The sequence below is a fragment of the Morone saxatilis genome, unplaced genomic scaffold, assembly GCF_004916995.1.
Source record: "Morone saxatilis isolate NCDOM2014 unplaced genomic scaffold, NCSU_SB_2.0 Contig21, whole genome shotgun sequence".
NCBI lineage: Eukaryota > Metazoa > Chordata > Actinopteri > Moronidae > Morone > Morone saxatilis.
The window spans coordinates 21,114,159-21,136,831 of record NW_023339774.1 but is presented as its reverse complement, the minus strand read 5'-3'; the positions used below and the strand labels follow the sequence as shown (position 1 = coordinate 21,136,831).

General features: G+C 40.8%; 1 protein-coding gene across 1 annotated transcript in view; it reads right to left on the bottom strand.

The window, feature by feature from the left end:
- Nucleotides 1-22,673, bottom strand: part of pi4kaa (phosphatidylinositol 4-kinase, catalytic, alpha a) — a gene marked incomplete in the record, with an annotated part of 31,266 nt that overhangs the window by 2,706 nt on the left and 5,887 nt on the right. Inside the window, 48 exon segments of the mRNA XM_035667771.1 lie at nucleotides 582-671; nucleotides 761-920; nucleotides 1,079-1,199; nucleotides 1,878-2,003; nucleotides 2,388-2,492; nucleotides 2,598-2,778; nucleotides 2,882-2,954; nucleotides 3,394-3,464; nucleotides 3,555-3,684; nucleotides 3,853-3,973; nucleotides 4,648-4,701; nucleotides 4,822-4,989; nucleotides 5,078-5,165; nucleotides 5,513-5,712; nucleotides 5,806-5,885; nucleotides 6,338-6,493; nucleotides 7,480-7,607; nucleotides 8,205-8,312; nucleotides 8,504-8,655; nucleotides 8,750-8,908; nucleotides 8,987-9,114; nucleotides 9,212-9,368; nucleotides 10,164-10,256; nucleotides 11,203-11,322; nucleotides 11,414-11,503; nucleotides 12,031-12,114; nucleotides 12,225-12,306; nucleotides 12,418-12,542; nucleotides 13,378-13,448; nucleotides 13,535-13,617; nucleotides 14,262-14,395; nucleotides 14,479-14,615; nucleotides 14,739-14,847; nucleotides 15,265-15,315; nucleotides 16,353-16,521; nucleotides 17,351-17,451; nucleotides 17,553-17,736; nucleotides 17,810-17,905; nucleotides 17,998-18,127; nucleotides 18,214-18,343; nucleotides 19,062-19,162; nucleotides 19,251-19,442; nucleotides 19,535-19,631; nucleotides 19,722-19,787; nucleotides 19,904-20,052; nucleotides 20,722-20,788; nucleotides 20,886-21,148; nucleotides 21,238-21,310. Of these exon segments, the coding sequence (XP_035523664.1) occupies nucleotides 582-671; nucleotides 761-920; nucleotides 1,079-1,199; nucleotides 1,878-2,003; nucleotides 2,388-2,492; nucleotides 2,598-2,778; nucleotides 2,882-2,954; nucleotides 3,394-3,464; nucleotides 3,555-3,684; nucleotides 3,853-3,973; nucleotides 4,648-4,701; nucleotides 4,822-4,989; nucleotides 5,078-5,165; nucleotides 5,513-5,712; nucleotides 5,806-5,885; nucleotides 6,338-6,493; nucleotides 7,480-7,607; nucleotides 8,205-8,312; nucleotides 8,504-8,655; nucleotides 8,750-8,908; nucleotides 8,987-9,114; nucleotides 9,212-9,368; nucleotides 10,164-10,256; nucleotides 11,203-11,322; nucleotides 11,414-11,503; nucleotides 12,031-12,114; nucleotides 12,225-12,306; nucleotides 12,418-12,542; nucleotides 13,378-13,448; nucleotides 13,535-13,617; nucleotides 14,262-14,395; nucleotides 14,479-14,615; nucleotides 14,739-14,847; nucleotides 15,265-15,315; nucleotides 16,353-16,521; nucleotides 17,351-17,451; nucleotides 17,553-17,736; nucleotides 17,810-17,905; nucleotides 17,998-18,127; nucleotides 18,214-18,343; nucleotides 19,062-19,162; nucleotides 19,251-19,442; nucleotides 19,535-19,631; nucleotides 19,722-19,787; nucleotides 19,904-20,052; nucleotides 20,722-20,788; nucleotides 20,886-21,148; nucleotides 21,238-21,310 (5,753 nt within the window).

Sequence of the window (22,673 nt, the reverse complement as noted above, 5' to 3'; positions counted from 1 at the left end):
ACCAAGTTCATGAAAATTATCAAGTTGAAAGACAGTGTCTAGCAGTATCAATCAAATCAATCAAATCGAAACTTTGTAATAGCAACCTTACAGGACAGTTGTGCAGTTCAGTGTCTTCACAAACATTTCATTAGATGACAATAAGAAAACTAAACACAAAATCACAATAAAATCTTACAGGTGAATAACGAAGTCATTGTGCCTATAAAATTCTACCTAAAAACTAAAATAGAGAAATAAATGAAGAAAGCAGGCATAAAATAAAGTGAGGAGAGGAGCCTAAAAAAATTGAATATAAGCTTATATAATATATAATCGATTGAGGAAATAAATTTAAAATAAACAAAGGAAGACATTTTAAATATTAATATATGAACTAAATAAACTTGAGTTAAAAAATGGTAAGATGTAATGTCTAAAAAACCATTCTTTAGTTTATTATCTCTCGATGCGCAATACCATCGCTGCTGGCTGCTTATTGGTCGGGCCTATTGGCTTGAATTTGCTGAGATACATAGAAATATTGAATATATATATATATATATATATATATATATATATATATATATTTATTTCCTTACTTGAGGAGTTTAATGGTTTGTCCTCTGAAGCATGGCAGTCCGGTGTCCAGCATGAGGGTCACTAGAGAAACCACTGCATCCATGTAGGGTCTTCAGAGAACAAGTGCAGAATAAAAACAAGTCATCAACAAAGCAAACCAGGATGTAAAAGTTCTCCTGTAACAAAGCCCAACGCTTACCGTACAGCCAGATATCCCCTGACACACATCTCCATGAACCATTTGAACGGTGTGGCCTCCATCTTGCCTCCCATGATCATCACCATCTCGTCCGTCAGCTTGATGTCTGGCTCCCAGCCCAGGTTACCGCCAGGAGAGCTCTCAAACATGAACCCGAAGTCTGGAGGAAACAAGGCCGACGTGAACACAAACAATCCCCATTATTGCAGTGTCATACAGGATGAGCTACTGCGGTCACAAGATAAACACAATGCTGAAGACGTCATAGACAACTACGTGACCACTACAGTGAGTCCATGTCTGTGTACCATACTGTACCGATGTGGATGAGGTGGCCCTTGCTGTCCAGCATGATGTTGCCGTTGTGTCTGTCTTTGATCTGCAGGAGGAACAGCAGAAGGCTGTAGGCGGCCATGCTGCGGATGAAGTTGTACCGAGCCTGTGGAAAGGAGAAGAGCACCGATTAGTGGTGAGGAGGTGAAAGTCTTTTAAATGGGAAATCTTTTGGGCAGTGTTTTAACTGAACTTAAAGGACCAGTGTGTAGGATTTAGTGGCATCTAGTGGTGAAGTGTCAGACTGCAACTAACTGAACACTGCTTGCATCTGTATTTGAAGTGTGCAGGGGCAACTACAGTGGCATAGAGGTAAATGTCTGCAGCATAATCACTGATACACAACAGTTCTGTAAAACAAACAACAGAGCAAAGTCCATCCTGTGTTACCATCAGTATCAGCTCTTGCCTTCTGCTTCCCCCTTTTCTGACTTTCATTAATCAAAACTATAAAAACACCCTCTACCATCTCTCTATGAGGAATATTTTATGATTCCTAATAACTTATTTTCAGTGTTTTCACTTGTTTACTTGTTACTTATTTCTATTTTGTACATATAATATGTTTATATGCTTTTTATCTTATGTTTCTGTTTCACTGCTGCTGAACCAAGGAAAGTGATTGCCTGATACATGATCACAAAAATTTTACTATAGATCATTCACTGGCACATTCTTCCCGTTATATAAGAGGACTATATAAGTGGACCCTCAATTTCAAATCTGCGGAACTACCATTAAGTTAGAATAAAATAGTGGCGGCCAAAGGTTAAAATCTCAGCACCTTCTGGAAGGCGAGGGTGGATTCATCTCCGTACTGGTTACGGAAATAATCGTACATCCCGAAGTCCGTCTGTCTGCCAAGCTGGTCTCTGGACTTGCAGTCTGGGATGCACTCGATCACACCACACTGAGGAAAAGAGGATCAGTTAATAAATACCTGATTATGGAAATAAAATTCTATCTATCTGCAAGGTAAAGGTTTTGTCACTGGAGTCTGGGTGACTGTAGCGCACATAGTTTTGGTCTGAGATGCTGATGCTCTAGTTGCAAAACTAAGTGTTTAACATTGTGTTCAGACTGTGTGAATCCAGACTTGTAGCAGCGTCGTCGTGTTTCTTTATCTCAACAATTCAACTGGTGAGTAAAATGTAATGTAATGTAACTATTAGGCAATGATGGCTAAAACCACAAAAATAAGATCCAGGCTGTAAAAAAAGAATTTAACTGGACAGAGGAGGTGTAGATAAGGGAATACTGGATTTGGAGGGAGTAGTGGGACATGAAGTCTTACCCCTGGTGCAGTGGCCACCACTCTGTAGGGGAAGACGAACAGATCCAGGCCAACCAGCTGGAAAATATTCTTAAAAAGCCCAATGATCTGCAGAGCGAGCATATCCTGGAGGCAGAGAAACACAGGAGGGGTCACAGGAGAAATTCTGTTAAAGCTTTGTCCCTCAAATGTCCCAGCAAATGAGTTCAGCAAGTGAAAGAAAAGTGGTACCTGTCTGCAGTCGTCTCCCACTTTAAAGATGGCCGCCTGCCAGCAAATCCTGCGCGATCCGTCTGGATTCTCCTCTCCGTCTTCCAGAGAGTCCGAGGGGCAGCGGAGACCCTCCCTCTCCAGCTCACTCACCCCACAGCGCTTCACCTTGAACTTGGCCAGATAGGGCGCCTTGGCAGCACTGTGACAACGGAGAACACACTCCCATGAGACAATATATGGACAAATTTGAGGTCCAGAGAGGCAAAATCTCGACATGAAGGAATAATTAAACCAGTCATTACCTCTGCATGGGTGTTCCAGACTTGTAGTCGATATCCAGCACTATGGCTTCAGGGTTACTGGGTAGGTAACAGCCTAAACAAACACCAAGTAGAGACAGACAACAGTAAGCTGATATCCTAATATATTGAACCATATCCCTGTATCGTGATACAAATTGTATCGAGACAATTTATTTTAGTCATTCGATACAGATTTCCCACAAATGTGTCTGTTAGAGGATAAACATCTCAGGCCACTGAGGTTTACTAGAGCAGTGTTGGGCTGGTGACAGGCTTTATTGGCAGTAACAGGTGCATTTTAACGTAGTTGGAGCTTCTTTTTGAAGATATTACAGTAAAATTTCCAAAACAAACACACTGATAAATTAAGGATGCAATGTATTCGACAGGGTTTAGGATAAAAATTAAATAGTTATTACGCTACAGGACTGTGCCCGTTAAAATATAAGTTTGTACTTTTGAAGAACCCAAAACGTTTGTTTTTGCTGCAGCGCAATAATCCACTGCATTACCTGACTGGACTTTGATATCCGACAGAGCTTTGAGACACGCCCTTTTCCTCTCCTCTCCCTTTGGAACCGGCCTGAAAATTGAAAAATAAATCAGGTTTTACTTGACGCCAAAATATTTCCTTGTTTGCTAATGATCTGTAGAGTAGTGGCAATGAATGTACTTGAGAATGGCGGACACGTTGGTGATCTTGTTGAAGAAGTCAAACTCTCTCTGGTAGAAGTCTTTGGCCGGACCCGACAGAGAACCTGTGATCTCCTCAACCATCTGCTCCAACAGCTCCCCGATGTCAGCTACGCAGATTAGATCAATGTAATTACATCTACTTCATTTGATTTAATTAGTGCCTGATAAGGGTTCTCCCAACAGGCAGACAATATAATTACATATTAAAGTTAAAAGATGTCAGACCGTACAATGGAAGCATGAGAGTTCGCTGTAATGTGGAAGTCTCTACTCACGATCTTTGTGGTGTCCTTCCTCATCCATGAAGATGTTGGTCTTCATGTTCCAGATGAACTGGTGGGCGAGAAGCTGAGACTTCTGGGCCGCCCACAGGATGTACTCTCTCACATAACCCATCTGAGCAGGACAGAGTATCAGAGTTCATCACTGCTGCTTCAGAAACGACAATCAAACCATCATCAAAACAGTTGTTTGTTCTTTTCTGGCAACTAATTGTTTAAGTGCTAGTTTACTTTATTGTCCCTCGTCTTGATTTACTACTGATCCTTAATGGTAACTATAGTGAAGCTATTGATAAGAAATAGTAATTATTAAGAATTTCTGCTTAATACTGCTTTACCTCGTGATCAGACAGCCTATTTCTTTGGCAATAATCGCATTGTATCAGCTGTTTGGGTCACAAAGCTTGGAGATACGACTGAAATCAAACTTTGCACTTCTAAAAGATTTCAAAGAAGTTGTGCCGCTGTGACCTAAACAGTGGATTTGCAAAGTAATACAGTGTGTAGGAATACAGAAGTTCTACGGTTAGTGCTACTGCGGCATCTAATGGCGAAGTAATGGAAATATATTTTTATATCGTGCACACATTAACTGATTTTTTTGAGGTGGCTAAAATACATTTTTCTGCTGCCCGGGTCCACAGCAGTGCATTGCTCTGTTTCTCCAAACTGGGGACAGGAACTAAACTATCCCTTTAAACAGTGGGTAGATGTATATGTAAATACTGCAGCTCTCACATGTCATCTAAAATTAAAGTGTGTACTCATACAGAGTAAGTTATTGTTTACCTTATCATAACGGAGAGCCTGAACAATCTGAGGAATGTAGAACAAGATGGCATCCTAAGAAGAGAAAAAAACTAAATGTTAAGAGAGCTTCATTTTCCTAAAGTTGTATTTCTTAACAGCAGTTTAGTGTAAAAAACGAATGAATCTGTCTGAGCTGATGAGTGTGTGACTCACTGGAGGAAAGGAGCGTAGCACCTTAACCCCGTACTGAGCAGTGAGAGGATGAGGAGGGTACATGCTGCTGAAGTAGGACAGACCAGTGGGTGGGTCTGCCGGAGCCCAACACAGGATATGACTCAGCTCAGGAGAGTCAGCGTCAATAGTGTGCCACGTCACCAGGAACTAAAAAGAAAAACAAATCATTCACAAACATAAAAAGACAAATTTTCAGAGCTCGTCAGCTGAGCTTTATTAAACTAAGTGATGTTACCTTGACGGCCTCAGGCACATCACTGACAGCTCCGGGGTCCAGTCTCACCAGCCGGGTCACTTCAGCCACAATGGCGTCATTCTTAAACCTGGAAACAAAGTTAAAAATAAACCTTCTTTAGGTAAGAAGTGGTTAAACAAAGCTAAAGTACAATTGTAACTTCCTGGTTCTGTTCCACACGTAAGAAATCTTCATTAAAAATCCCATTTATGTTTGTTAGTAATTAGCAAAAGCCAAATGGGAGCAGTAGTTTTTGTTTAGCTTACTAAAAATCATAAATGTTTCTACTTCTAATGTCAAGTGTTCTTCTACATGCTCATGTATCTTTAAATATGGAGAGTAAACCCAAGGAACATGTTGTGTTGTTCCATCAAGTTCATAGTGTCACTTTAACAGTCTGGGTTTGTATCACACAAACAGAGAGAGAGTGGCTACCTGGTTGGTAACTGCATAGCCAGGTAGGGAGCGATACCCCAGGCCAGGTTGACGTTGTCCTTCCACTGTTTCTCAGTCAGACTGATGTATTTGGACCTCCAGTTGGCAATGCTGGTCTCCACTGACTGCTCCGTGGCGATGGCCAGTTCCTGAGTGGAGAGGGGGTTGTACCACGTCGTCAGGCGTTCGATCTCGCTTGCCTGGAAAGATAGACAAACAGATGGACATGAAAGGGCAAGGAGGGAAAGAAAGCGTGAAGAGTGGCTGATGATGAGCAGTAAATCAGCCCTCACCAGTAAGGCCAGCAGCAGAGTCCTGCGTTTCATGTAGTATTTGTGAAGCTGCGTTCCTCTGTTGCTCTTCTTGGACGTGCCTAGAAAGAGAGGAGGCGCAGACAATGTTTAGTTTCAGTATTAGTTTTAGTTTTTCCCCAGTTATGCTATAGTGGAAACCAAATTGTATATTGTCATTGTATTTTAATTTTAGTTTTGTAAGTACACAATTTTATTTTTATTTCAATTAATTAAAATTAGTTTTATTTTTAGTCAACTATAATAACCTTGATCTGCAGTTTGGACTCTCAAGTTCAACTTTAACTCATTTAATCACCCAAAGAGCCTCTGCACACTTTACAGGTTAAACTATCAGACACAATACTGTGAGCCCTCACATCTACAAACACACACAGGTGAGAATGTTAAATCAACAGGACCGAAGTTAGGAACCTGTAAACTGAAAAGGATGCCAGTGTGCTATAAAATAATAGTCTGCATTGAGAAAGGTCTTTATTGTTATGTATATGTTCACGTTAAATGTAGGCTGTACCTGATTTCTTGGATGTGGTGGACATGCCACTGGACAGCGGGTAGGTGTTGATCCATCCCTGGCCGCTCTGCTGGGAGCGAGAGCTGGAGTCCATGTTGCTCCTGAGGTCGGCAGCGTTCATCACTGACAGACTGTTCAAGGACGGGTCCTGATTATCTGTTTACATACAAACAGTTTTAGTATCGCCAAGACACAAGCGCTTCAAACCGTAACTCTGCTCTTTGTTCTCCAGTTCAACTTGCCCGACCTTCTCTCAGGAGTTTCTTGCAGTCAATATTATCAGCTTTTAAACAAAGAAAAACATCAACAATATGATCGATGATGAGGGAGTTTCTAAAGAGCGAGATGATCAGTTAGTCCTCCGCTGCTGTGATGGTCATGCATTTGAAAGCAGGGAAATCCAGCGGGATTTTAATGTAGGTAGAAGTTGCCTTGAACCACTGATACTGGGTCAGATGTTATTATTTTGTCCTGTTAATGCGCGGGTGGGGAGGGGGGCTGCAGGTAGATTAATCTTATCCAGGATCAGCGGTTAGAGGACTCGTCTACCTGAAGCGTTTCGATGTGTATGAGAATGAGACCATGTCTTTTCTCTGGGTCGTCGGGAATGAAGAGGAGAGGATTTTCTGGGGTGGAAGAAAAACACTTTTTAAATTTGTAGTTTCTTCTTTTGGTGCCAAGTCGGTCTAGGAAAGGGGCAGACGGGTGGGCTGACATGATGAATTATCATGCATCTTAACGCAACTGACAAATTTGCGCTTTTCCTCACAGCTGCTAAACATTAAGGATACAGACTGATTGTAAAAGTATGAGGAGTAAGATACTGAAAAGTGAGAGGAAGAGGAAGATAAATGGCAGAAAGAGTAAGAAAATAAGAGGAATGGTGAGAAGTAAAAGCTATAAAACCATAAAAAAGGTGGGTTTGTAACAAAAGATAGATGCCTGGATCTATCAGCAGCATTGTGAGGACGAACAGCGTCAAATTTGACACGCGTAAAAAAACATGCCCCTGCTGCAGTGCAGTCCGAGCTCCACCGCTTTAGGCTTACTTAAGAGAGATATCGGAGAAGTGCTGGACACGATAAGCGATCCAAATATCCCGGCAGAGAGCGTGCTCGGGGCTGGGGTAGTACCAAGCTCACCAGGTGGGACCAAGTGGCACGCTGCCAGGTACTTCTTATCGGACAGGATGCTGGCGTAGAAACGGATAATGATGCTGATGTCCTCGCGCAGATTCTTGTCGCCTTGGGTGGGAAACTTTGGAGCCACGCTGGAGAGACAGACAGCGGAGATTAGATTATTAAAAGTTAAAATGTTGTTGTGTTTTTAATGTTTTTACTGAACCTTTGTGCTATTCAGATATTCTGTGAGAGTCTACAGCCATACTAGCAGCTCTGTGAGGTTATACTTAAGCACAGAAATGCTAATGTCAGTATGCTAACATGCTCCCAATGACAATGTTAACATGTTGATGTTTACTTTGTTCACCATATTAGTTTAGCATTGTAGCATGCTAATATTTGCCAATGAACTGAATTGAAAAGACAACCAAATTTTTAAGATTAAAAGATAAAATTGACACATAAATTGACCGAGGATTCCTCAACTGTTATTGGAGCACAGAGTAAAAAGGGGCGGGACTTAGGAAGCATTAATACTACTTTCTATCATTTGTTCCTTTGGGTTCTGGACTGTTTGGACAAATCACTCATCATGAAGACATCACCTCAGGCTCCTGGAGGCAAACTATCACTATTCACTAAACTTATAAACCAATTAATGATGATGGATTGAAGGAATAACTGAATCATTGCATGAAAATATTTGTTGCCCCCCTAGATCTGACCTGCACAGTGTGTGTAGGTACCTGAAGTAGTCAAAGGCTGTAGAGTAGATCTTCTCTCGGAGCACATTTCTTACAGTTGCATTTGTGAGGACGTCAGAGTGAAGCAGAGCCAGACCGAGAGTCAGCAGCCTGAAACACAGAGAAACATGATCCCTATAAACACATCTGCAGCTCAAAACTCTGCACTTTTGCAGCTTATTGTAAAGACTTCTGAATAAGTAAATAGATATAAAATGACATGAAGCTGCCTAAAAATTACATATAGAGATCATAAAACATAACATACATTATCTGTAAGCTTTGTATTTGTGTTTAGGTACCTGAAACGAGGTCCAATGGCGGCTACGTGGCGGTTGATGCTACTCTTAGCCCCACCAACGTTGAGGGACAGTGATCGTTGTAGCAAACTGCCAAAGATCTCCACTTGATCTGCGCTGGAATACTTCGCTATCTCAAACCTCTGCACTAGAAACTGGAGAAAAAGAAGCAGGCGTTAAGAGGCTATAAGTCAAACTGAACTGATTAAACATGTCGTAATAACCCGAGCAGAATGTCCTTTGTCTGACCTCGATCCATATGTGGTGAGGGGTAACATCTGGAGGGCAGGGGATGGGCTGACTCTCCTCTGATGCAGCCAGAGGATCGGCCTCCACCTGAGCGTCTGAGAACAAGCCCATCTTAAGCTCCACGGTCATCTGCCAGGCGCCCGCCATCTCTCGCATAAACTAGGCAGCCAGAGGGGAGATTGATAGGACCTATAATACAATGCACAAAAGCAAAAATAATAAAACACATCTACATACCGGTACTTCCACTCCAACACGAGCTGCCAGCAGCCACTCCCAGCAGGCGATAGACGTTTCCATGCCGTGTGCTGTGAACATCTTGAGAGGAGACCAGCAAAGGTGGTGGAGCAGCTGAGGATCGCAGTCTAGTGTAGTCAAGAGAAAATAGAGAATACAGAACCCTGCTTTTGGTTCAAAATATGTGTGTTAACAGTAGAAACAAGGACAGAGAAAGAGTTCAACCTTTGGTGCTGATGAGCAAAGCGGCCAGTTTGAACATGGCCTCAGTGAAGGCTTCAGGCTGTGCAGAGTCTAAAGCCTCTGCCATCTGCTTGATTATCAGCCGGCCCAGATCGGTCTGTCCCCGGACTGCCTGCGCGAAGTGGATCATGCCGGATACCTGCAGACAAAAGAGAAAAGATGTGAGCAGGAGCACTGCAGTAGAGCAGTGTTTTATCTGTCCACAGTAGCCGACTCCATCTGGTTGTGCTATGGCTCTGTTACCGCTGCAACGAGGTTAGAAAGTGCATCAGCAAGTATTCAGAAATGATTACGAAGCATCTGTTCCTCAGCGCTCATATTTCTAATGCAGTTTAAAGTTGTTTTACAAGAATAGCATTGTAGCTTAGATGTGGCATCAGATGCTCTGTGGCTGCACTATAAGAGGACAACGTTTTGTTTCTGATGGTCACACAGTACAGCTGTTGTTTATCTGGATTATGTTTATTTTGTCAAACGACATTATGATCATAAAATGATTTTTTCTGTACTGCAACCACTACAAAATAATTATTTATTATTAGAAAATTCATGTTTCTAAATATTATAATTGTGAAGCAGAAACTTGTTTTAGATGTTTACAACCAAAGAACCAAACAAACAATACAAAGGAATAAAAAAGGTCAAAACAAGCTAACGAACAAGTGAAATAAACAAACAAGTACAACACCACAGACCACACAGTTCAGGTAGCTTAACCAATGTAACATGCACAGGAATGTAAACTTCCCCTTCCCTGAGCAGTGTCACTGAAGGGTGATAAGGATTATAGCTTGCACACTGCGATTTAACCATCCGTCCCTTCAATAAAAGGAGATCATCAGGTCCCCAATTCCTCCAGTCTGTCCTCAGGAATATGTTGGATTCTCTACAGATTATTCGGCCCATAATAACCGGTATGATTTGGTGGTTTTACCTCTCCAGCATATCTGTTCCTGAGGTTGAGGGAGGCCATGAAGTTAGAGTAGTCCTTCTTCACACAGGTGGGCCTCTCAGTCAGCTGAGTGGACTGTAGATGAAAGCATATAAATTAAGCATGTGAACTGTGACAGATTATGTAAAACGTCTGAAAAGGGTTTATCAACGTATCTGTTACAGTGATGCTTTTGGTCACTCAGATGCTCTGTAAGTGTCTGTTATGTAAACGTTCCTTATGGATTTTTTCAGATGTGACAGCACATTTACAGAAAGAGCCACAGTGTCTGTGCGATATTTGGCAGCTGGTGTGTGAGAGCGAGCAGTGTCATCACTGTTCTGCAGCGGAGAGCACAAAGTAATGATGTGAAAGTGTTTTTTGTTCTCTCGCAGGCTGCATCAGTAATCTATTTATTATTTCGCCATTGAAGCTTTAATCAATGAGCACTGTGGGCGTGAGAGATGCTCACTGTCCAATACATCTCCCACTAACGCTCCTCATCAATTCTCTCACTGACTTCTACTGCCTGTTTTATAATGTTTGCTGCATGTAAAGCGTCCTGGATATCCATACTTTCATCAATGCAATCCATTATTACTGTGGTATAGAAAGAAATTAATATGTATAGACTGAGCTGATGTGAGAAAAATCTCCCCAACAATGTAAAATCGGCTCATTCACAGTGTTTAATTGTTTATTAAACCGATTTTATTTACTTGATGAAACCATTATTGCACTGATTTTAATCAGGAGGAACAAGATGCGCTTTTAATTCCTCTCTCTGCACGTTTAATCTCATACTGCTGCCACCTTTATGCTAATCTGACATTGTCATGACTTTTATGTAAAGTGACTCGTATGTTTAGAGCCAAATGTGCAAATTTACTACATTTTAGTAACAAATGAATTAAGCAGCTATAGAACTGTAGGAGGTGTCCCACAAGGCTCTGTTCTTGAGCCATTTTTGTTCCCGTCATATTCTGGCAGAACAATCACAATTAAATAAAACCAATTACAAGCATTAGCATATTTGACCTACCCCCAGTGTTGTACTCTGTCTGTTGTACCCGGCGAAGTGCAGGATGCTTTCTGTGGCCATGGCCAGGCCCGTGTGCTGGGAGAGACCCGACACCCAGTTCTGATGTTTGTTCAGATACTCCTGAGGAAGACCACATGAAGTACAGTCTTTAAGACCACCACATGAACTTTATTTATTACGTGTGTTTTGATTTTTGTAGAATAAATGTTACCTGAAGGTGTGATTTGGTCACAGATGGCGCCCACTTCATAGCCTCTTTAAGGATCTCCCCACATCGTGCAGCAAAATCCTTCACTATGCTCTGGAATTAAAGATGTTTTATATGTGTGATGTGTTTAAAACAGGCATTTTTCATACAATTCTTTCACACTTGTTCATCACTTTAGATAAATTACACATAACAGGGTTTCTGCAGCTTTCAACAGGTTAAATTTAAGACTTTTAGAGACTTTTTAAAGACCATCATGAAGACCTATTTCACATCTGAACAATCAAACGACAAGAAGGAAAATCAGTATTTGTTCCATCTTTTTTTAGTTTTGTGGTTTTTACAGCATGATCAATAAAATTTTTTCACAAAAACACATTTAAAGTGAGTCTGAAAATGCAACTTTATACAAGTAATGCTGACTTAATTATTTTTAACATTTTTAAGACCTGTCAAAATCATATTTAAGACATTTGAAGGTCTAAAATTGAGATTATTGGATTTTTTAAGACTTTTTAAGACCCTGCAGGAACCCTGACATACAGATGGAGAACAGTTAGTAAAGGCAGTATACAGTGGTTAACTGGACTAATAACTGGTTCTGAATACAATAACATTACCTCTCTGGCTTCATATGTATCTGGGACAGTGATTCTGTACGGCGTGTCTGGGATGTCGTAGTAAGGTTGGTCTTTATGGATGTCCTGCAATACAGCATAAACATCACAATGAATGTAATGGTATACACATCAATTAAGTGTAAGATAAAAGATAAAAGATAGATGCTACATTGATGATGTTTTCCATCACTCACCGCACTGAGTGAGAGGGAGAGCGTCTGCAGGATGTCTAACATGGTCCTCAGCACGCGGCCACTCCACAACAAGTGGGGGAAACTGAGGAGAGAGAAAATACCGTTCACATTTCGGGGTATGAACCTGCATTTTAAACTCTTTATATAAGAGTGAGTGTAGTATTTTAAAGGAAATGTATCAGTGCAGTCTCACGTTTCAGCCAGGCCTGATAAATATTTGTCAGCCACTCTGCGGATCCTCTTGTGGATGTGGTTGAAGTTGACCAAGAGGAACTGAGCGTGACGTTCTAGCTCCTCCTCGTGGGCTTTGGTTTTTGGCTGAAAAATGTAACATTTTATTAACATTAGGTCTGCAACTCATCAAGTTTAATAAAGTTTAGTTTATAATGACATAAAAGCGGCAAATTCTCACATTTAAGAAGCTAGAAGAAGAGAATATTTGGTGTTTTTGCTAAACTGATTATCAAAATGATTTCATTTACTGTCAAACAACTAATCAAACTAAACTAATTAATATAGTACACTAGTGGTATTTACTAACCCTGCAAACAACCACTAGTATATTTGGCGTTGCTGCAATATTTCAATTTAGCAGTTATTTACTAAGATTACAGATGTAAATGAGTTTATCCTGATTGACAAAATGTTTAAAATCAATATATGTAGGGCGCCTGGTTAGCTCAGTCAGTAGAGCTGGCGACCCATATACGCAGCGGCCCGGGCTCGAGTCCGACCTGTGGCCCTTTGCTGCATGTCGTCCCCTGTCTCTCTGCCCCCCTTTCCTGTCTCTCTCTATCTCTATCAAATAAAGGCATAAAAAAGACCAGAAAAAATAATACTTAAAAAAAAAAAGAAAAAAAAAAAATCAATATATGTAAAGCAAGGGAGTTTTCTACTGTTGAATATTATTGACGAGGAGACACAGGAGAACATTTATCCCAAAGGAAGGCTAACTATTCTCCTACTGTGAGGCCATTAAAAGAATTTGAACAACCAATTTTGAACTGCTATTCTTCTTACCGACACAAAACTGTAGTGTTTGTAAGTAAATAAGGACTAATGCAACTGTTTGGTGCCTAAAAAAGAGCCTTATAGTAAATATGTGTGTCCACTGTGTAATGAAACAGAAGGTAAGTGGAAACATCTCACTTACTTTTTCAGCCATCATTTGCAAGAAGACCTCAAAAACCTTGTCGCTAACGGCAATCACACACTGCATCATGCCTGGGGAGAATATATTAAATATTAATGCACACAATAAATAAGTAACAACACATGTTTGTTTTTTATGTATTTTCTCTTCTGCTTACCAGATTTATCCTTCTGTATCGCTCTGTCTTCAAAGTATCGGAACATGACCTGAAAGCGGTCCGAGTCCAGAGCACGCAGCATCCTGACAGATCGTAGAACACATAAAATTAAAATTACATCTCTCTGCATCACACTACAAACTTTCCTTGAGAAACTCATTTTAATTGCTCGAAGTGCATCTTACACAACTGGATCAAAGACTCCCCGTCACATGTTACCCTCTGGTACAGAGAGATTTTAAACATTCTCCCTCATAAAAGATTACAGGCTGTTTTAAAAGGAAAAGAGAAGCGATTTTGGTCACGTTTTCTAGATCATTTACCTGCAGAACTGAAAAACGTACTTCTAAGACCCGTCTCATGAGCCCATTAATGGGACATACCACATGATATGGCTCCGGATGACTGCTTACCCTAAACTCACATACATATTGTGGACTGGAAACAATACTTTACATAATTCCATATGATTAATTAACATACTTTTTGATGCATTTTTATTTTTGTTATTCTTTATTTTCCCCCCTTTCTCTTATTATTATTATTATTAAATATTAATTATTTCTCTGTATTTTAGATTTCTTTTTCCCTTTTTGGATCTATGGCTGTCTAGGATGTGGGGTTCTTTGTTTAAACTCAATAAAAAGTATATATATATATATATATATTAAAAAAAAGATGGTCCAGCACATAAGCCAATATATACTCTGTAGATATATCTGCATACCTCATGTATTCCAATCTGTAAACAGACAGCAAATATGTGGACATGGCAAAGTCCAGTTTGTTGATGAGAGCAGCCACCTCGGGAGGAGGATCCAGCAGGTTGATGATGGTGCTACGCAGATCATTCAGCTCCGCCTGAGACACAACAGTGAGACGTGAACTAAGGTATATACTTTATGTGAGTGTATGTGTGTGAGTGTGCGAGTGTGCTCTCATACCGGAGTGACCGTGTCATTCTTCAGTGCAGAGTTGTACTGCAGCTCTGAGCGTAAAGGCTCCCCGCTGGGAAATGTGAGCAGCGGTGATTTGGTTGCAATCTCACAAACTCCCTCATACCATTCCTCAGGCCACAGACCTGAGACAGAAACAAATCATGATGGTGAAATATGATGCAATGTGAGGTATTTTGTACATTGAAACCTCATGAACAGGAAATATATCATGCAGTGAAGACAGAAAATAATTGAACCGACTGTACCTGAGCCCTCCACAGCAAATCCCATGACAACAGAGTAGAGCCAGAAGTCCCTGAAGAGCTTCTGCAGACGTGGCTTTGCCTCCTTAATTGGCGGCAACCTCTTAGTCAGCTAACAGGAAGGAGAGGAAGAGAGAGAATAAGTCGTTCTAGTTATTAAAGGTTATATATATACATATATGAGATTTTAAAAAATTAAAATAGCAGCAAACATCTTTTTGCTATCTATAGAATAATGGAGTCTGGTCGGTCGTAGCGACCGTTGTTTTGATCTGAGCTGCTGGTGTGCTAGTGCAACATCTAGTGGCAAGTGCATTTTGTATATATAACAGTTATGGTATAGTATTATAACCGATCATTAAAAAGGATTTACTTTTAGGACATTGTGTGTTTAAGATGCTAAAGAAGAGGGCCAGTTTCCCATCTGTATACCCCAATTTATATCTGCTATGCTTCCACAGACCCATTCAAAAACACACAACTAAAAAGACTATACAAGGACAAAGTCATACAATGTTCCCTCACTTACCACAGCAATAACTGGAATTAGGACACCGAGGTTTCCAGCACTGCTCGATGCCTGGAGAGAGAAAGGAGGAGAGTAGATCTGGGTCACCTAATTCAGATTCAACAAACAATCCCACAATCATACCTGGCAGTGATCGGTCAGGTTTCTTCTCAAGCTCTCATCATTTAGTACTTCCAACACTTTTTATGTTATATAACTGAGTACAACACAAAGGAGACTGTCCAAAGTGTTCACCGTTGTCCCCATTTCTATAATTTACTGCGACAAGACTACAACACAAAAGGACAGAGAATCCTCAGAGAGCTATCAGGGAGGCAGCGGGGTGCAATCAGCGGGAGGGAAGATACGATAGCAGGCTTTTTATCCTGCCTCAGAGTGCAGTGCTTTCAGAACAGGTTGAAACACTATGAGGTCATAAGGTCTCAGTTCATTTCAAACCTACTCAACCCTTTTAGTCGTCTAAAGCAGAGCTGGTCTCACCTTGGGACCCACATTTTCCCACGGTCATTAAGTCACAACCCACTGTTATAGAATTCAGAAACCTGTAAAATGTATTTTTCAAAAAAATAAACACATAAACCTTTAACATAAAATATACACATATTTTCACCCCTGCAATCAGAGAACATAAACTGAGAAACATCAAAACTGCAGATTCTTATGAATAAATTCAAAAACAGAAAAAGTAAGACCTACAAAATTAGCTGTTTTCTGTCAAAATAAAAGTCAGACATCTGATAGCTAAGGACTGTGTGTGAGTGTACGGCCCAAAAATCCCATCTTGCACAAACCCGTCCCTTTCCTTTCTGTATCTTTAATGTCACTTCCTGTGAACTGGAACTGGAAGCGAACCATGGACGTTGCTGTTCATGGTTTCCATCTTTAAGAAGTAATGTACACACTGATATTCTAGCTGGAATGTATGCTTGCTTGCTTTTGATTGGCTCACAGTGCATTACCAGCTGAAGTTGCAGCAAAAGTTGAGTCAAAATTTAACTTATTTGTGTTTTTTTTGTGGAGCACCCCCCTTGTGGCTAACACTGCGGTCTTTGCATATGTGTGTGTATTTGTGTGTGTGTGTGCGGTACCTTCAGAGCCGGGCCTTTGTCTGAGGCTCTCTCACTGGCTCTCTTCCCCTCCAATCCCAGCTGAACGAAAAGCTCCAACAGGTTGACCAGCAGCTCGTCGACCATCTGCTCAGCCTGAAGGTTGGCGGCTATATTACCCAGAGCATTTATCACAGCCAAGGAACAGTGTCTGCGTGCAGGACAGGAGACATTCATTTACTAGACTCACCAAAAACTGTGAATAATACTCAGCGACACGAGGAGAAGATTATTTTCACATTTCAGTGGCTCAGTGGCTTTCAAAGTGGTGTCCGGGGACCCCCAGGAGTCCTTGAGAGGGTTCCAGGGGGTTCCCAGCAAAAAGGGGAATCATTTGTGTGGTCATGGGTTTTATATACTTTCTGGGATACACCCCGGGAAAAATCTAGGAAAACTGGGGATCCGTGGTCTAACTTGTGTCAATGTAGGGGGTCCTTAATGAGAAGAAATTTGAATCTAATCTAATATACATCAGTTATTTGCTAGCAATTTGCTACAGAGAAAGACACTTTCTTAGCTAACTAAACTAGCTAATCTACATCCAGGGTGCTTCTTTCTAAATAATCCTGCTCCATCCTTTTGGCTAAAAATCCAGCTTCACCAGTAGTTTGGTCAAATACTTTAGTTGTAAAATTTAATTAAAAGCAAGTGAAAGACAAAGAATACAGGGGATGAAAGAAATATAATTTGTTATTGCTATTGTTACTATTATTAGGAGTTGTATTAAACATGTTTTCCACCATTTTCCACCATTTGGACATTTAGAATACCTTATAATAATACAAGAAGAAACACAAGATAAGAAGTAGATATAGTCATAAAATATCATTACAAATGTAGACAAACATCAAATATACCGTACAATTCCACCAGCATCAAGGAAATTAATCTTTCTTGTTTTACTTCTTGTTCTTGTTACTGGAGCACAGAGCAAAAAGGGGCAGAACCTAGGAAGTTGTGTTATTTAAGATGGTGGTCACCTGTATCCATGGTCCTTGTAGTCTTTGGTGGAGTAGACCATGGAGCTGGCTTTGACGCTGATCTGCTGGAACAAATTCCATACTTCCTGGTAGATGTATTGCTAAGGTGAAAGAAAAAGTTATGACATAAGTTAAGTTTACACGAGCTGAAGCCAGTTTTACTTAAACAAGCAACAGAGAAGGTAGAGATATAAACACTAACATTGCCTGTGATGACCATGCAGCCGAGCTGGTCTATGATGAGGACATCGAGCTGGGACGGAGGCTGACAGAACTTCTGCTGCAGGATCTGGAGGATGGGCTCCATAACTCTGGGGGTGTCTCGTAAGGCCACGGCAATGTGACCCAAAGCTCTGATGGTGTGGTCCGGGATCAGGTGAGCATCCCTGAGGAAGAGAGGGGAACGTGTAAATACGCTCTCAAACGTCTATTAAGTAAATATAATGATGCTTGACTCACTTATCGTTCTCCTGGTAGATGTAGAGACGGTTAGACAGACTGGCGAGAAAAGCTTCTACAATCACATTATCCATAGTCAGTCCAGCTTTCAGGCACCTGAGGACGGACAACGACGGAGAAGTGAAGGTTATGTTCATACTAGTGTGTGTGTATGTGTTGTACAAGCGTGTGTGTGAGTGTGAATTTACCTGCAGATGTTGTCTATGGAGATGTCCCGCAGCTGTTCGTACATGGAGGGCTGACTCTTCTTGCTCGAATGGGTGCTGAGGGTCGACTGGGAATGTTCGTTGGTCACATGGATCTTTATCTCACCAGCCCCTTAAAAAAAAAACATCAGGATTTTGGTAAGAGAACACTGAACTGGAAGTAGTATTGCTATTGGATGAAGGGTGTTTTGTTGTTACCTGTGGTGTACTGGCTGTGGTATTTGTACAGCTTCACCAAAACAGGAGAGGGAACCACCAAGAAGTCTCTGAGGGACATGGTGACCGAGTGGGCCACCACAGGAAAGCGCTCACACAGACGACCCAAACCCTGAAGGAACAGACACATGTATGGATTTATGTGTACAAATGAACAACTATGGCAACATTAAGTAACTTCTGTTTGTTTGCTGCATTCTGTGTGTTACAGACATCAACTGCCAACTGATAGTCAAATAACACAATGATCTATGCTGTGACTGGTGTGATTTGCATTAAAGTAGGAAGCGTTATAAGACTAGATAGACAGAAATAAGGCTAACATGCTAATACAGTTGTCAATGTGCGTAATGGCCATAGTGACATTTTTCGTGCATAAAAACATAAAACTAATGATATTCCCATCAGCCTCAGCTTAACTTTGTGTTTACTGCTAATTAGTAAATGTTAACATGCTAACACACTGAATTAAGAAAGAGAGCATGCTAAACATAAGCATGTTAAATTGTGGGCATGTTAGCATGCTGTTAGCATTTATCTCAAAGCCACCTGCGCCTACAGAGGCTCACAGAGCTGCTAGCATGCCTGTAGACTCTTAGTCTTCTTTCTCTGTCTGACAGGGAATGAATCATGGTCACAGATTTATTCAAATATAAATAGTGGCTGCAAACAGTGCTATATCAACTCCAACAAAATCTGTGCCCACAGTTTCACACATTTTATGCATACGTGAACATTAAGCTTCTTTCCTATTAGTCTTTATGTGGCTCTTAAAGGAGGATGAAAAGAGAAGGATGAAGGTGGGTAACAACAAAGCAGTTAACTGTCACCTGTAAGCAGCAAATGAGGAGGGGCATGTGAGCGATGATGACTTTACTGGACGTCTTGGACTGCAGCTTCTCTGAGAGTTTGGTGCAAAGGTTCTCCGCTCCTGGTGAAAAAGTAAAGACAGACATTTTTCAGAGGTGACTTCTGAGACGGATCACTGAATGATCTGTCTGAACGAAGAGATTTCTCACCCTGCTCTTCGGTCACGGCCCACACCATGAGGTCCACGCAGGCAGCGTTGGCCTGACAGCGCAGTTTGAGGGGGCTCAGTTCGCTCTGGAGGTACTCCACGTCGTGCAGGATCCTCTGCAGCTCCGACTGGCTGCTGCTGAACTGCTCCAGCACGAAGTCATGAACCTCCTTCACGTAGTCTGTCTGAAGGTCTGGTGAACACAGAAAACACATTCTTATTGCTACTGTCGTATTTTTGAAGAAGATATTGGGCTAAATGTGAAAAATTGGGCTGAAATTTTACCTTTTAAATTGTACAGGGTGTCTCTTAGCATTTTAAAAATGGCTACATACAGAGGATCACTGAAGGTTTTATAGTAGAGATGAAGACCAGGACTCAACTGTCAAGACAGGAGAAGAAATGCATCAATGAACCAGTAGTGTCAGAGGAATACAATATACAAACATCAGCAGGGATTGGAGAGTCATACCTCTAGAAGTTCTGCCAAGGAGTCATCCAGTGATTTTAAAAACGACTCGGACACAAATTGTTCAACCTATTCGAGGGAAACAAGTAAATGAATTCTCACTTTTTGTACATCAAATTTTGCATCTCGCATCAAATTCTTTTTATTAAATCGAATGCATCTATTGTGCTGCGGTGGCTGCTGACCATGTGAAGGAGCTGTCTGAGCATATCCAGCGGGACATGAAACTCTCCAGAGCTGCTGCCAGTGAAAAGAGGGGAGACGGAGAAGCTGGAGCTGATGTTGGAGAAGTAGTAATTGGGGTCCACTGCGCTGCCGTCAGGGAGGTATGACCCTGAAGAGGGAAAGCAGGATTATTTAAAGCACCATTATTCAGAATATGAAAATAATTAGGTCTTATTCAGAATGGAGCATTTTCTGATTATGACATGTGGGATATGCTGATAATCTGACACACAGCTTGTTTACGCTCAGCTCTGTGCCTTGTAAACAAACCAACTAACTTACTGTTAAATGCCAACATCTCCTTCACACACGTAGTTCACTTTTGTGAGGACACAGTAGGTTTATGGGTTGGAGCCACCTCTGTATGTTTTGGTGAAGCTAGTTGAGTATTTTGTTTGTATTTGTTTCCCAGAGATAAATTATTATTTGTCACTACTTTGACTTATTTGGTTGTGGTGGTTTTTGTTGTGACAACACAATAAAGAAAAGCCTGCATTTCTGGTCGGAAGCTGGTTGAATTATTGAAAGAAGGAGACTCGAACAAGTCTGCCATGGATGGAAAACTGAATAAAAATTATCTTTTTTGATGCAAAGAGGCAACTTTGACCATGGGGGAAACATGACTGCAGTTTGAAAAGGAGGGAAAGGGAAGGAAATTCCCATAAACAGGAATATTAGTGTCTTATGGCAAAAAAATGAACATTTTGTGCATTTTAATATAGTTTCCGATGTTTCCTGAAAGCCCAATATCTCAACTGCTTCTGCTTTGGGTACTGACCTTCAAAGTATTGTGCAGAGGGATCAGCAGGTGAGATGGGGGTCAGACAGCCTCTCTCTGGACTGGCCTGAAAACACAGAAAAACATTTACACAGTGTTTGTGAAAATACAAAGCTTTTAACAAGGTAGGCTTGTCAACTTTTCTTTCCCCAAATGATCCCTACCTGCTGTGACACGCTGGACATAGAGGAGGCTTTACGTCGCAGAGTGTCTCCCTGACACACCGTGAGCAGAGAGCTCGGCAGGATGGAGCGGAAGTCGTTGAAGGACCGTCGGTGCACCGCGTCGCTCTCATTTTCAGTAGGCAGCACAGGAGCAACTGGTCGAGGGAACAGCTTGGACAACAGCGGCTCGTCAGTGTTGCTGTATCGGCCAAATGCTCGGGCGACACCGAGCAGGGTGGGCACAGTGTACCTGCACAGGTAGTCTGGACAGGAAAAGATTTACAGGGTGGAGCAGATGAAAATACAAACACAGCAAAGCGACATACTAAGGAAGAGTGAGGAGTGTTTTTACCTTTATCATGAGCCTCTGGATTCTTGCAGATATCTTGCAGGACCTGCATGATGTCCATAACCGCCTCCAGGATCTGACAAAGATGATCACATGCTCAACTCCACATCAACAAGATAACATCTAAAGCATTTTTCAGGTCAAAAGAACAAATCACAACGTTTGTTTACAATAACCTCCAAGTAGAAAACCCTCTGCATAGTCTACATACAATACAATGGCAGCAACATGTTAAATTCACTCATCTAATATGTTTCTTTTATGCTTTTTATATCTCATTCATAACAACACTTCCACCAATGTTGGGTTGAAGCTGGGCAACAGACTAAATGACAGCTTGAGTTTACCCACAATTAGCAGTTAACGTTACTCCGACCAGCGGTTGGATGTGGCTATTTTTGTGGTTTATTAAAGACACAGTACATAAAATACGCACAGTAGAAACGTCAGACCACCGTGTTAAACGATATAACTTTAAATGTTAAAGCTACGGCTGAAAATAACAACAGAAATAAACAAATCTGCCAATTTAATGTTTGTCCACGATTAAAAAATGGTCACTGTAGTTGTTCCTCCTGTCTATACCACAAACAATAGATTGCTGAAGCTACTGTGCTGAACTTTATTTCACTAAAATTCAACTTGGACCCTTTTTATCCGTTGCTTCCTCTATCATTGTTAATGATTGCTGAAAGTCGTGGGGTGGTGGGGCGTGAGCATTTTTCTGCTTCTGAAAGGAGGCACTTAATACAGAAGCTCATGTAAATGACACAATTCAAAAATTAAAAATTTAATAAAGATAAATGAAAATGAAATAAAAGTTTCTAAGGCTGGGTGCAGGTTAAAGGTCCAGTGTGATAAACAAACTGTAGTGACACTGCTTGGCTTATAGAGGAAAGGTATGCAGAAGCAGAAAGGAGAAGTCTCAGAACTAAGAAATTATTATTATTATTATAATTTTTTTAACTGTATGGTTGGCTTTCTCTACTGGGTTCGCGCAGAAGTTGGTGGGGAATTGTATGGGGAAGCAACCTATTATTATTATTATTATTATTATTATTGATATGATTATTATTAATATGATGATGATTATTATTGTTGTTGTTGTTGTTTTCTTTATTTTCTTTATTGTCTTTATTTATTTTTATTTTTATTTTTTTCGTTTTATTTTTTATTTTCTTAACTGCTTTAGGCTTATTTCTGTTGGTTACATCTTCCCTTAACTTTCGATACAAATAATCTGCTATGTTGACTATGTGTCGAATGTTAATATGAAAAGTTATCGTTAAAATAAAGTTATACAAAATCATATTTCTATACAATCAAAGATTAAGTTAAAAGTACTATCTTTGAATTAACAGGTGATTAATAACAATACTAACTAGGGATGTCCGATATTATCGGCCCTCCGATATTATCGGCCGATATTCACTAAAAAA